We start from the raw sequence: 12,604 nt of genomic DNA on the forward strand, positions 1-12,604 counted from the left end.
TGACCTTCTCTAAACGTTTGGCTGCAAATGTCCAACTGTTCAATATTTCATTACTTTTTGGACAACTTGCTGTTCTCTAACAAGGAGCTTATTGGCAAAATTCACAGCAGGTGTTTGATCCATAATTTGCCCGATACATTTTGACTTTCAATTAGAATTGGTATTTAAACAGTCCTAATCATACTGTTCACATTTTGACATAATGAGACCCAGACGACATCTGACAAATGATCAGCAGTACCGCTCCATTGGGAGGCTTCAAATGTTCTCTGATGGAAGTGGCCACTGAGCTTAGAGTGTCACAGAGTGTCATCAGCAAGTTGTAATAGAGATACAGAGAGACTGGAAAAGTCACAGATAGAAGTGGACATGCCTTGGCCACATCCCACACTGATGACCACTTCATTATGAAGAATGCCCTTCCGAACTGGATGATTAATGCCAAACAATGTCGGGCACATTTAAAGGAGGTGAGAGGCACCCAAGTGTCATGTCAGATCATTCAAAACCATTTATATCAGCGTGATCTGCATGCTAGATAACCTGCAAGGGTACCTAACCACACTACTAGGCACAGGCATCATCTTGCTGGACGAGGACCAGTGGGTCTCAGTGCTGTTCAGTGATGAAAGTCGATTCACACTGAGCAGAAATGATGGCCGCCAACAATGTTGCAGACATCCTGTAGAACACTATGCATCAGCCACTGTTGGCACCAGTCGAGCCTTTGGTGGTGGTGGTGTTATGGTGGGGGCAGGTGTGTCTAGTCACTACAGAACTGCCCTATACTTTGTGAATTGTACAGTGACAGCCCCTGCCACTGGAATAACATCATCAATCAAGTCATTGTGCCTCTGAATGAACAAAACTGGCCTAATTTCATCTTCATGAATGACAATGCTCCAGCTCATTGAGGTTACATCATTAGGGAACGGCTGCTGGAAACTGTGGTACCTCATATGGAGGGGCCTGCACCATCTCCAGACCTGAATCCCATAGAAAACCTATAGGATCAGCTGAGTCACCATGTAGATGCTCGCAACTTTGTACCCGAGAACCTCAATGTCCTAAAGCGGGCTTTACACGCTGCGATCTCGCTAGCAAGTTCACAAGCGATAGGACCCGCCCTCGTTGGTTTCATAGTTTCATAGTTTCATAGTTTTTAAGGTTGAAGGGAGACTCTAAGTCCATCTAGTTCAACCCGTAGCCTAACATGTTGATCCAGAGGAAGGCAAAAAAACCCCAATGTGTCAAATAAGCTCCAATGGGGAAAAAAATTCCTTCCTGACTCCACATACGGCAATCAGACTAGTTCCCTGGATCAACACCCTGTCATAAAATCCAATATACATAACTGGTAATATTATATTTTTCAATTAATGCGATCAGGCTCTGCTTAATATTGCTGCCCATGTCGCACAACCTTGCTTACCCCATCACACGGACTTACCTGTCCTGTGACGTCGCTCTGACCGGCAACCCACCTCCTTGCTAAGGGGGCGGGTCGTGCGGCGTCATAGCGACGTCACACGGCAGGCGGCCAATAAAAGCAGAGGGGCGGAGATGAGCGGGACGTAAGATCCCGCACACCTTTTTCCTTCCACATTGCCGATGGAGGCAGGTAAGGAGATGTTCCTCGCTCCTGCGGTGTCACACACAGCTATGTGTGCTGCCGCAGGAACGAGGAACAACATCGCTAATGAGAAGAAAACAATTTTTTGTTTCAGGATGACCTCTCTGCGGCAAACGATTTTGGCCACTTTTGCGATCGTTTAAGGTCGCACATAACTGTTACACACTGCGATATCGTTAATGATGCCGGATGTGCGTCACAAACAACGTGATCCCGACAATAATTCAATAATGATATCGTAGCGTGTAAAGCCCTCTTGAGGATCGCCCTTCAAGCAGAGTGGGATGCCATGTCTCCGCAGGCAATAACTCCACTTGTGACCAGCAGAAGACGTCGTCAGCTGTAATTGATGCTCAAGGCCACATGACAAGTTATTGAGACATTGACATTTTGTTGATTTTTGTTTCAATAAATTGGTTGAGATGAGGAAATCACCATTCCATGCTTCTACATAAATGCCCTACTGTCATGATAAAAAAAATCACTGTAGTGTCAACTTTTTACATTTTCCATAAATTTCACCCGAAAGCCAAATATGCCTAATTTTTGTGAGTAGTGTAATTTTAGAGTTCACAGCATATGTTAAATGGCTCTCAGCAATCAACAATACTCTTGCGAGTAATCTGTAATAAGTCAACGTGTAATAACCACATACTAAAAGCCTTTATTAGAGAAATAATAGGCCCTTGAAGGCTCCTTCATCTGTACTTTGACCTCACGTCACATTGTTCTTCATGCCCTTTGGCACTACGGTCCCTAATATTTTGGTACGACTTAGCTCAGACATGTGAAGTTACATTTTTTCCCTTTTACAAGGTAACTTTGTAGTTGGCCTGCCTCGCTGTTGAGGCTGCACCTTGGTTATTAATTGATACAATTACTTATTCACACACAATACATGCAACATTATTGTTTTGGGTTAGCAAGCCAATTTAGCACCAAGTGAACTACATTGCTGATGTTCGCAAGGCCCCTGTGTGTGCAATTAGGAGTTGATTGCGCCTGACTCCCACCATCTCTAGTCCCCAGGTATCCATTTAATGTGATATAAACACCTGAGCACAGCTGTGTGGCTTCATTTAGTATGTCATCCATATACCACACTAAGAAAATGTTTGGAGTTTTTGCTCCCGCAGCTGAAGCAAAACATAAAGCCATTTATAATATCATGTCACGCTGAACAGCTACTACTATTCTGAGAGGCACATCAAGTATTAGAGGGAACGGGGAATGGAGATTTTCTTGGAAACGGCTAATTATAGCTTTGGTGTAATGAGATATGAGATGAAAAATGAGTTTGTGAATGCAGAAAGAGATAGAACGTGGGATAGTGGTGCCCCAATATTAAAGAGGTTGCCCCAAATCACGTTATCCCCTATCCACAGGATAGTAGATAATTTGCTGAATGCTGGTGGGTCTGGTACACAGGGGGACGATTGGAGCAAAACTAATAATAGCTCAATCGTTTTCCGAGGTCCTCCGGCCAGATGACAAAGCCACAGAGAGATAGGTGGCCGGACGGCACAACTTCAGAGAGACACAAAAAGAATAAACACAATTGGTGGTGTTCACAACACACCACCGGGTATATGACCTCCCCTGTTAGTAGCACAGGAAGATCTGAGGGGATTGGCCACGTGCGTAGGGAGCACAGCCAGACCAAGGATGCAGCCCAGTTGACATCATTGAGCTGCCTTGGTTTGGGTGGCGTGGTAGGACAGGAGCGGGTTAGCAGGCATCGGACGCCTAACCCTGCCTACCACTCCTAATGACTCTTGCAGCCCTGTCACAAACACTACAGGGCTGATGGCACTTGTGGCCGTTACAGAGTGCTATGCACCAATGCTCTCAAAGAGCTAGAAAGACACTTGCACGCCCATGGGCATTGTCCAGGGTCCTTTATAGCCTAAGCCCTGCCCCAATCCAGACGCCAGATGGCAATGGCACCGGCTGTGGCTTATCAGTGGCCCCACATTACCGCTGACATCATTGATGGCCAATCAGCAGCCACTGCATCACCACTGACATCATCGACGGCCAATCAGTGACCGCTGCATCACTGGTAACGTCTGCAACGGCAAATCAGGAGCTGCCGCGTCACTGGTGACATCATGCGCATGCGCAGTAGTGGGAATCCTGCACTTAGAACCTGGAGAGGCAGCGGGAACCCGCGCCTGTGCAGTAGGGTAAAACGAGGACTTAGGCTTAGGATGACCCAAGACCCAGGACTCCTAACGCCTAGCAGTCAAACGTCTGGAGCTACGGATATGTGGCGCAGAGGAGTCAGCCGACACCACTGCAGGGGCGGCGGACAGGGCAGGAACGGTTCAAGGCTCAGGGGAAATCCGAACTATAGAAAAACCACAAAGAACTATATCAAAAAAAAAAAAAAAACACCAAAAAGGAGCCAAGACAAATGATATGTGCACACACAGAATGTGGTGAGCCTTCCTCATAAAGATGGCTGCAGCCGAGGTGCAAGATGCTGATGTCACAGCCACTCAACCTCCACACTAGAGGGGAGGGGCGGCTGCTTAGCATAAGACATGCACACTAATAAGGCTTGCACTGGGAGCCCATCATATAATGAGTGAAATGCACAGTGTCTGAACTGTAACCTATAAATGACGCCAGAAACCCAGGTCAGGCGGGCTAAACAGCACTATATAGGTGCATCTCGCACGGATACACGAGACGCACAGTGTCTGAATAATGGCCTATAAATGACGCACAACACCAGGTCCAGGCAGGTTAGTTAGCACTATGAGTACATAACACATGACAGGCTCACCAATTAACCACCTGAATTCAAAAGGTCCACACACATCCTGCAAAAATGGATAAAATGTGCCATACCTCAAATAGTGAGATATTAGTTTATATTTTGAACTATATCGTGTATCCGTGCGAGATGCACCTATATAGTGCTGTTTAGCCCGCCTGACCTGGGTTTCTGGCGTCATTTATAGGTTACAGTTCAGACACTGTGCATTTCACTCATTATATGATGGGCTCCCAGTGCAAGCCTTATTAGTGTGCATGTCTTATGCTAAGCAGCCGCCCCTCCCCTCTAGTGTGGAGGTTGAGTGGCTGTGACATCAGCATCTTGCACCTTGGCTGCAGCCATCTTTATGAGGAAGGCTCACCACATTCTGTGTGTGCACATATCATTTGTCTTGGCTCCTTTTTGGTGAAATCTGAACTATAACAGGGTCCAACTGCCAGAACCCCATGCGATAAGCCAGTAGACAAGAAATTAAGCAAAGGTTGAGGTTGCACATCTCAGAGCTTGCAACTCTGCCTTTGGGTTCTGTAGACCCACTCTTAGAATTACTAGGGTCCCTTCAGTTAGTCCCCCAGTGATTAGCAACAAGTTGATTACTTGAACTTTTGGGAAAAACCCTTTAAAGACCCACACTAATGATCACAGTGGGTTCCTGCAGTAAGATCCCCAGCGATTAGCAACAAGGGGATCATTTGTAATTTTTGGAAAAACCCTTTAAAGAGAACTTACCAGCAGGATTCTCCTATATAAACTAAAGCCAGTTCTATACTGGCATGCTGATTCTATACATACCTTTAGTTGTGAGATCAGATGTATAGTTTCTAAAATATAGGCAACTAAAGTTTGTGAAATGCACTGTTTTTTGATGATAGGTGCAATGGAATATCTAAAGCTGGGTCAGGTTTTGCTAGTTCTTCCCGCCCCTCTGTCTGCCTGTCCTTCCTCCCCCTGTCTCTGGGGAGGAAGGAGGGAAGAAGTACAGGTAGGCAGGCAGAGGCGGGAATAACTAGCAAAACCCGACCTACCTATTAGATATTCTGTTGTACCTCTCATTAAATAACAGTGCATTTCACAAACTTTACTTGGCTATATTTCAGAAAATATACATCCGATCTCACAACTAAAGGTATGTATAGAATCAGCATGATAGTGCCAGTATAGCACTGGCTTCAGTTTATATATGAAAATCCTGGTGGTTGGTCTTATTTAAAGACCCACTCTTAGAATAACTGGAGATCCCTGCAGTCGGACCCCAGTGAGTAGCAACAAAGGGATCACTTGTAATTTTAAGGAAAACCCTTTAAGGAGGTACCTGCAGACCACCGATGAATAGCATGAATGCTGTTACTTGTATTTTGGGGACAAAATCCTTTAAAGGCTGTCTTTCAGATTCGTTTTAAGATATAGGGCCACTATCACGCTTGGGGACTTGGGTTAATGTATGTGCCATTATCTGCACCCAGTATTAGGGAAATTACATAAATAATGACTTGCTTATATAGTGTGACTATAATATATATATATATATATATATATATATACAGTGCCTACAAGTAGTATTCAACCCCCTGCAGATTTAGCAGGTTTACACATTCGGAATTAACTTGGCATTGTGACATTTGGACTGTAGATCAGCCTGGAAGTGTGAAATGCAGCAAAAAAGAATGTTATTTCCTTTTTTAATTTTTTTTTTAAATTGTGAAAAGTTTATTCAGAGGGTCATTTATTATTCAACCCCTCAAACCACACGAATTCTGTTTGGTTCCCCTAAAGTATTAAGAAGTATTTCAGGCACAAAGAACAATGAGCTTCACATGTTTGGATTAATTATCTCTTTTTCCAGCCTTTTCTGACTAATTAAGACCCTCCCCAAACTTGTGAACAGCACTCATACTTGGTCAACATGGGAAAGACAAAGGAGCATTCCAAGGCCATCAGAGACAAGATCGTTGAGGGTCACAAGGCTGGCAAGGGGTACAAAACCCTTTCCAAGGAGTTGGGCCTACCTGTCTCCACTGTTGGGAGCATCATCCGGAAGTGGAAGGCTTGTGGAACTACTGTTAGCCTTCCACGGCCTGGACAGCCTTTGAAAGTTTCCACCCGTGCCGAGGCCAGGCTTGTCCGATGAGTCAAGGCTAACCCAAGGACAACAAGGAAGGAGCTCCGGGAAGATCTCATGGCAGTGGGGACATTGGTTTCAGTCAATACCATAAGTAACGTACTCCACCGCAATGGTCTCCGTTCCAGACGAGCCCGTAAGGTACCTTTACTTTCAAAGCGTCATGTCAAGGCTCATCTACAGTTTGCTCATGATCACTTGGAGGACTCTGAGACAGACTGGTTCAAGGTTCTCTGGTCTGATGAGATCAAGATCGAGATCTTTGGTGCCAACCACACACGTGACGTTTGGAGACTGGATGGCACTGCATATGACCCCAAGAATACCATCCCTACAGTCAAGCATGGTGGTGGCAGCATCATGCTGTGGGGCTGTTTCTCAGCCAAGGGGCCTGGCCATCTGGTCCGCATCCATGGGAAGATGGATAGCACGGCCTACCTGGAGATTTTGGCCAAGAACCTCCGCTACTCCATCAAGGATCTTAAGATGGGTCGTCAATTCATCTTTCAACAAGACAATGACCTAAAGCACACAGCCAAGAAAACCAAGGCCTGGTTCAAGAGGGAAAAACTCAAGTGTTGCAGTGGCCTAGTCAGTCTCCTGACCTTAACCCAATTGAAAACTTGTGGAAGGAGCTCAAGATTAAAGTCCACATGAGACACCCAAAGAACCTAGATAACTTGGAGAAGATCTGCATGGAGGAGTGGGCCAAGATAACTCCAGAGACCTGTGCCGGCCTGATCAGGTCTTATAAAAGAGGATTATTAGCTGTAATTGCAAACAAGGGTTATTCCACAAAATATTAAACCTAGGGGTTGAATAATAATTGACCCACACTTTTATGTTGAAAATGTATTAAAATTTAACTGAGGTTTGTAAGATTTATGCCTCTGTTAATAAATCCTGCTCTTGTTTGAAGTTTGCAGGCTCTAACTTATTTGCATCTTATCAAACCTGCTAAATCTGCAGGGGGTTGAATACTACTTGTAGGCACTGTATATATGTGTATATATATATATATATATATATATATATATATATATATATATATATATATATATGTATATACATACTTTCCATTTTTATAAGTATATGTCTGTAACCTAAATCATATGTATTATGGTTGGATCAGCAGATATCACTAGCCATTTTCTATAAATATTAATTGTAACTTGGCAATAATATTGAGGGACAGCAGCTGACAAACTTTGACAAGGAGGACATTGGATAAGAAAAATCCATAATTTACTTTGTCCTGAATGCTTTAGTAGCCTGGTAAATGGATCAATGGTGAACCTGGTCCACAATAATGCTATATAAGGATTTTCGATAAGTAAATATCTCATGCAAATACCATATTATCCATCTAGTTCTTCAGAATATGTTCCTAATATGCAAAAAATGTAATGATTTCCATATCTTAATACTTTATACTTTGCAGATTATCCCTGTTCCGGAATGTTAGGAATGGTTTCAGGACTTATATCCGATTCTCAAATTACAGCCTCTAATGAGGTTGATCGCAAGTGGCTACCAGAGCATGCTCGTCTGTTAACCAGTCACAACGGTTGGGCACTTCCACCCCCAACCGATCATATATATACCAACGAGTGGCTGCAGATTGACCTCGGAGAGGAGAAGACTGTACGTGGCATTATCATTCAGGGCGGGAAACACAGGGAAAATAAAGTCTTCATGAGAAAGTTCAAAATTGGATATAGCAATAATGGACAAGACTGGGAACATATCATGGACTCAAGAAAGAACAAAGCAAAGGTAAGAAATACATTGCTGGTATTATCACAACTGTGTCATTTCAATATGTTATCTCTGGGGGATCTGGGATCAGGAGGTATCATTGCTTAATTGACAGCAGGTCCTCTGTGGGATCCATAGAGTATTGAAGTGGATTTACTTTCATTTGATGCTGATGGGATTAAGGACCTTTTCCTTTTTGGCTGAGATTACTCATAGACTTAATCATAGCTGCATCATCACTTCCTTCCACTATATTTACCCACTCCTGGCTTCACTCCATGCCGGTGATAGATTTTCTATACTGACAACTTTGAAGGAGCCTTTCTCTGGAGAAGCTGAGGTTTTGTTTTAGGTGCAGCTGTGAAGCTTCCTGATGGAGAAACCTAAGAGTGCTTTTTATTGTATCTTTCCCCACCCGTTTGTCTTTCCTTCCTTGTGTTGTTTTATTGCAGTAGTGTAAGGTTTTAAAAACTGTTTGTATAGAGTCTAGTGCAAGGGTACAAGGGAAACACAGACACAGGTTTGCTAAACAGTTCTTGTATTACTTCATACAAGTAAGTGCACAAAACATGAAGGGTTAAACAGTTGCAGGGTGCAGAGGCTGGGAATAAATTAATCAGAAATGGATCCTCAAAGTTCAGCAGAAGTGTCAAAGTATAACTCAGTCTCTCTTACTGTACTTGTAAACGTCCATGGCAGAGCAGAAGAGTTCCTGTGTGGACACGAGTTCCAGGGATCCAAAACAGAGGATGGCAGAAAAGTAGTTCTTCCAAAGACTTCAGGAGATCAGGTTACAGGCAGGCTGCTAACAGGATTCAGAAGCATTGGTCCATCAGCTGAGATGGCTTAAGCAGGTAATTGGCAGGGAACAGGGCGGGAACATAGAAGCTGAGGAATTCATATTGAGGGCAAAAGTGAGGGCAACAGAACAGGAAGCAAGATGGCCTATGAAGAAAAAACAGATTAAAGCAAAATGACAAAACAAGGCAAAAAGTCAGAGAACCTCACAAGTAGTGAGACCGGTGTCTCGCTGGCCTACACACTGGTCAGGGACAGTTCAGGGACAGTGAGGACCTAGGTACGTGATGGCCCGCCTAGGGACATTAGGGATGGAAGGACCCATCTCGGGACATTAGGGAGTGCAAAAATCAGACTCAGGGGAGTGTAAGGAGTTGACCCCTCTCTCCTCTCCCTATCACCAGGGCCTTCCATTATATCTTCCCTGGTTTTCCGTTTGTGTTGTGCCGGGTGTCTTCTCGCACCTGGCATGACAGGTATCAGTATATCTTGGTAGATCTGACGGACCTGTTACCAAGCTCTAAGAAAGTTTTTTTTATCAAGTTTTTTGCTGTCAGTTTATTGGTCAAAATAATACGCTACTTCTTTCCAAATTTATGTTTTAGTCTTTACAACACCAAAGGCTAAAAACGATGTAAGGTGAAATTATAAAACATAATTACCAGTCAAATACGGCATCGCCTTATGTGTAACGCTTTTATCTGTATCAAATATTCATACAAATAGATGGTGTCCTTTATAAGTGCGGCATTATTTATGCAAAATATTCAAAGACCTTTCTTAATAAAAGAGAATATTAGAAAACCTGAAGGATAAGTCTTGACTTGAGTCGAATTACAAGAATGAAGCTTGACATGTTTAAATTTTTAAAGCCTGGAACGGGTTAGTCTTGCATGCAAATAATGGAGTAACTTTCAGTCAAACATCTTTTGATTAGATGACAAATTGCTTGAAGTGGATCTTATTACTTCGCTGCCACAGTCAATTGGTACAAATGTGAACAAGGTGATTATGTGTAATACATTGCATGATGCAGCTAGACCTTCCATAACTTTTCATGGTCTTTATGAATAGACAACATTTAGGTAGGCAGTAGCCAAGGGCATTGCAAAAGCAGGAGTGGGGAGGATATCCGACAGCTCGTCCCACTTAATACCTTACATACACGTCAATCTATATGCCAGATTTACATTATGTCTACAATTTAGAATTGTCTTTGGAGTGTTAATTATATTTGGAGGGTTTTAGTGCTGATTCTAGGGCAGTAGGATCTGTGGGTGGCTTTTGTCCCAGAAGTGCCACTTTTTGGAGGTAGGCTCTTAGTGATATAGCTTTCTATTATGATTCTCAGCCAACTAAACCCTGTTCTACCCTGATTAAGGGTCAAATACCCTGTACTAATCTGTCTGTAGCTAGTCTCTGGCTTGACTAATATTCCTAGTCATGTTGCAGAACTCCTTAAAGGGAATCTGTCAGCAGGTTTTTGCTATGGAATCTGGCAGCAGGTAGGGACAGAGACCCTGATTCTATGGTCATCAAATCAGGGTTGGACTAGGAGGCACAAACCTAGTTGTCATGTGGTGATAATCTCCAGCTGATAAAACCCTGATTGTATTGAAACACAGCCCAATAGTGACACATTGCTGTAATCAGGGTCTTTGCTCCTATATTATGGTGCATCACAAAATCTTACTGACAGATTCCCTTTAAAGGGTCAAACATTGATTTGCAGAGTTAGCTAGCTACCTTCATAGTTAGCGCTAGAAAGATATTTTTCTTTCCTTCTAGGAGAAAGCTAATGTTCTTGTTACTTACTAGGGATGATCGAATACCTCAAATATTCGGCCACGCCCATAGTCGCCGGATAGGTCGCCGCTATTCGACTATTTGCGAATATTCGATGCACAATGTGAGTCTATGGTAAACCCGAATAGTTGCCGAATATAAACTATTCGGGCTTCCCATAGACTTACATTGCGCATCGAATATTCGCATAGTGGCGAACTATTCGGCAGATATTTGCAAAGCCGAATATTGCCGAATATTTGTGATATTCGATCATCCCTATTACTTACCCATAGAGCATGGACTATAAGACTGCATACTCAGCTGATCTCCTTAAAACGCACCAACCACCAGGACTTTTCTATATAAACTAAAGCCAGTTCTATATTCGCGCTATCATGCTGATTCTATACATACCTTTAGTTGTGAAATTGGATGTATAGTTTATGAAATATAGGCAAGTAAAGTTTGTGAAATACTCTGTTATTTGATTGATAGCAGCTACAGAATATCTAATAGATGGGTCGGGTTTTGCTAGTTATTCCGGCCCCTGTCTGTTGCCTGTTCTTCCTCCCCCTGTCCTTCTTCCCTTCTTCCTCCCCCCTGAAATAAGAGACAGGGGGAGGAAGGACAGACAGGCAGACAGGGGTGGGAATAACTAGCAAAACCCGACCCACCTATTAGATATTCTGCAGCACCTATCAATCAAGTAACAGTGTATTTCACAAACTTTACTTGCCTATATTTCAGAAACTATACATCCGATCTCACAACTACAGGTATGTAAAGAATCAGCATGATAGTGCCAGTATAGCACTGGCTTTAGTTTGTATATGAAAATCCTGGTGGTTGGTCCTCTTTAAGGAGATCAGCTGAGTATGGAGACTTATAGTCCATACTCTAAGGGTATGTAACAAGAAAGTTAGCTTTCTCCCAGAAGGAAAGAAAAATTTCTTTCTAGTGCTAACTATGAAGGTAGCTAGCTAACTCTGCAAATCAATGTTGGTCCTCTTTAAGAAACAACAGTCACCCCAATGCAATAATCTTTACATTTTGTATTTTTAGACATTCGAAGGCAACACAAACTACGACACTCCAGAATTACGCACTTTTGCATCCGTACCTACCAGATTCATCCGAATCATTCCCGAAAGAGCATCAGTGTTAGGTCTTGGGTTACGAATGGAGCTACTGGGTTGTGAAGTTGAAGGTAATGATCTACATTGATTATATTTGCACACACTTCCTTACTTTCGTCTGCCAAAGAATAAAGCCTGACACATGTATTTATTGTACTTGGAGCCCAGCTACATTATCACTAATGCTTTTGTGTTACTTCATTGATAATCTATCCTTTGGCCAATCTTCTTGGATTTACAGTCCTTAATAGTAGGAACATTAATGTTACCCACAATGTCCTCTTTCCATATCCTGTAGATGGCCCATTATGGTCATTTGCATCTGTCATCGCTAATGCATATTGTTAGGGGCCTTTTAGCATTTATTCAGCAAATGACCACATTGTGTCTTGCTCTTAATTGGTTAATGAATCAATGTCAACTATGACATATTATTGTACAGTGTTCTGGGATGAAGAAGGCAGAGGTCCCTAAAACTGATTATTATTGCATATCGTTGGGGGAAAGGTGGGCATATGTATGCAGAATGGAAGCAGCACATCAGTAAAATGTAGCCACAGAATATTTTCTCATGACCACAATTTGTG

The 12,604-nt window shown here is 42.9% G+C and overlaps 1 protein-coding gene across 1 annotated transcript in view; it reads left to right on the plus strand.

Annotated features, from left to right (window-relative positions):
• NRP1 (neuropilin 1) overlaps positions 1–12,604 on the plus strand; it is a 259,574-nt gene that overhangs the window by 211,586 nt on the left and 35,384 nt on the right. The window contains exons 10-11 of the mRNA XM_075315483.1: positions 7,979–8,313; positions 11,944–12,088. Coding sequence (XP_075171598.1) covers positions 7,979–8,313; positions 11,944–12,088 — 480 coding nt within the window. The remainder of the gene's footprint in view (positions 1–7,978; positions 8,314–11,943; positions 12,089–12,604) is intronic.

This window comes from Anomaloglossus baeobatrachus, chromosome 6 (assembly GCF_048569485.1).
Source record: "Anomaloglossus baeobatrachus isolate aAnoBae1 chromosome 6, aAnoBae1.hap1, whole genome shotgun sequence".
In the NCBI taxonomy this organism is placed as follows: domain Eukaryota; kingdom Metazoa; phylum Chordata; class Amphibia; order Anura; family Aromobatidae; genus Anomaloglossus; species Anomaloglossus baeobatrachus.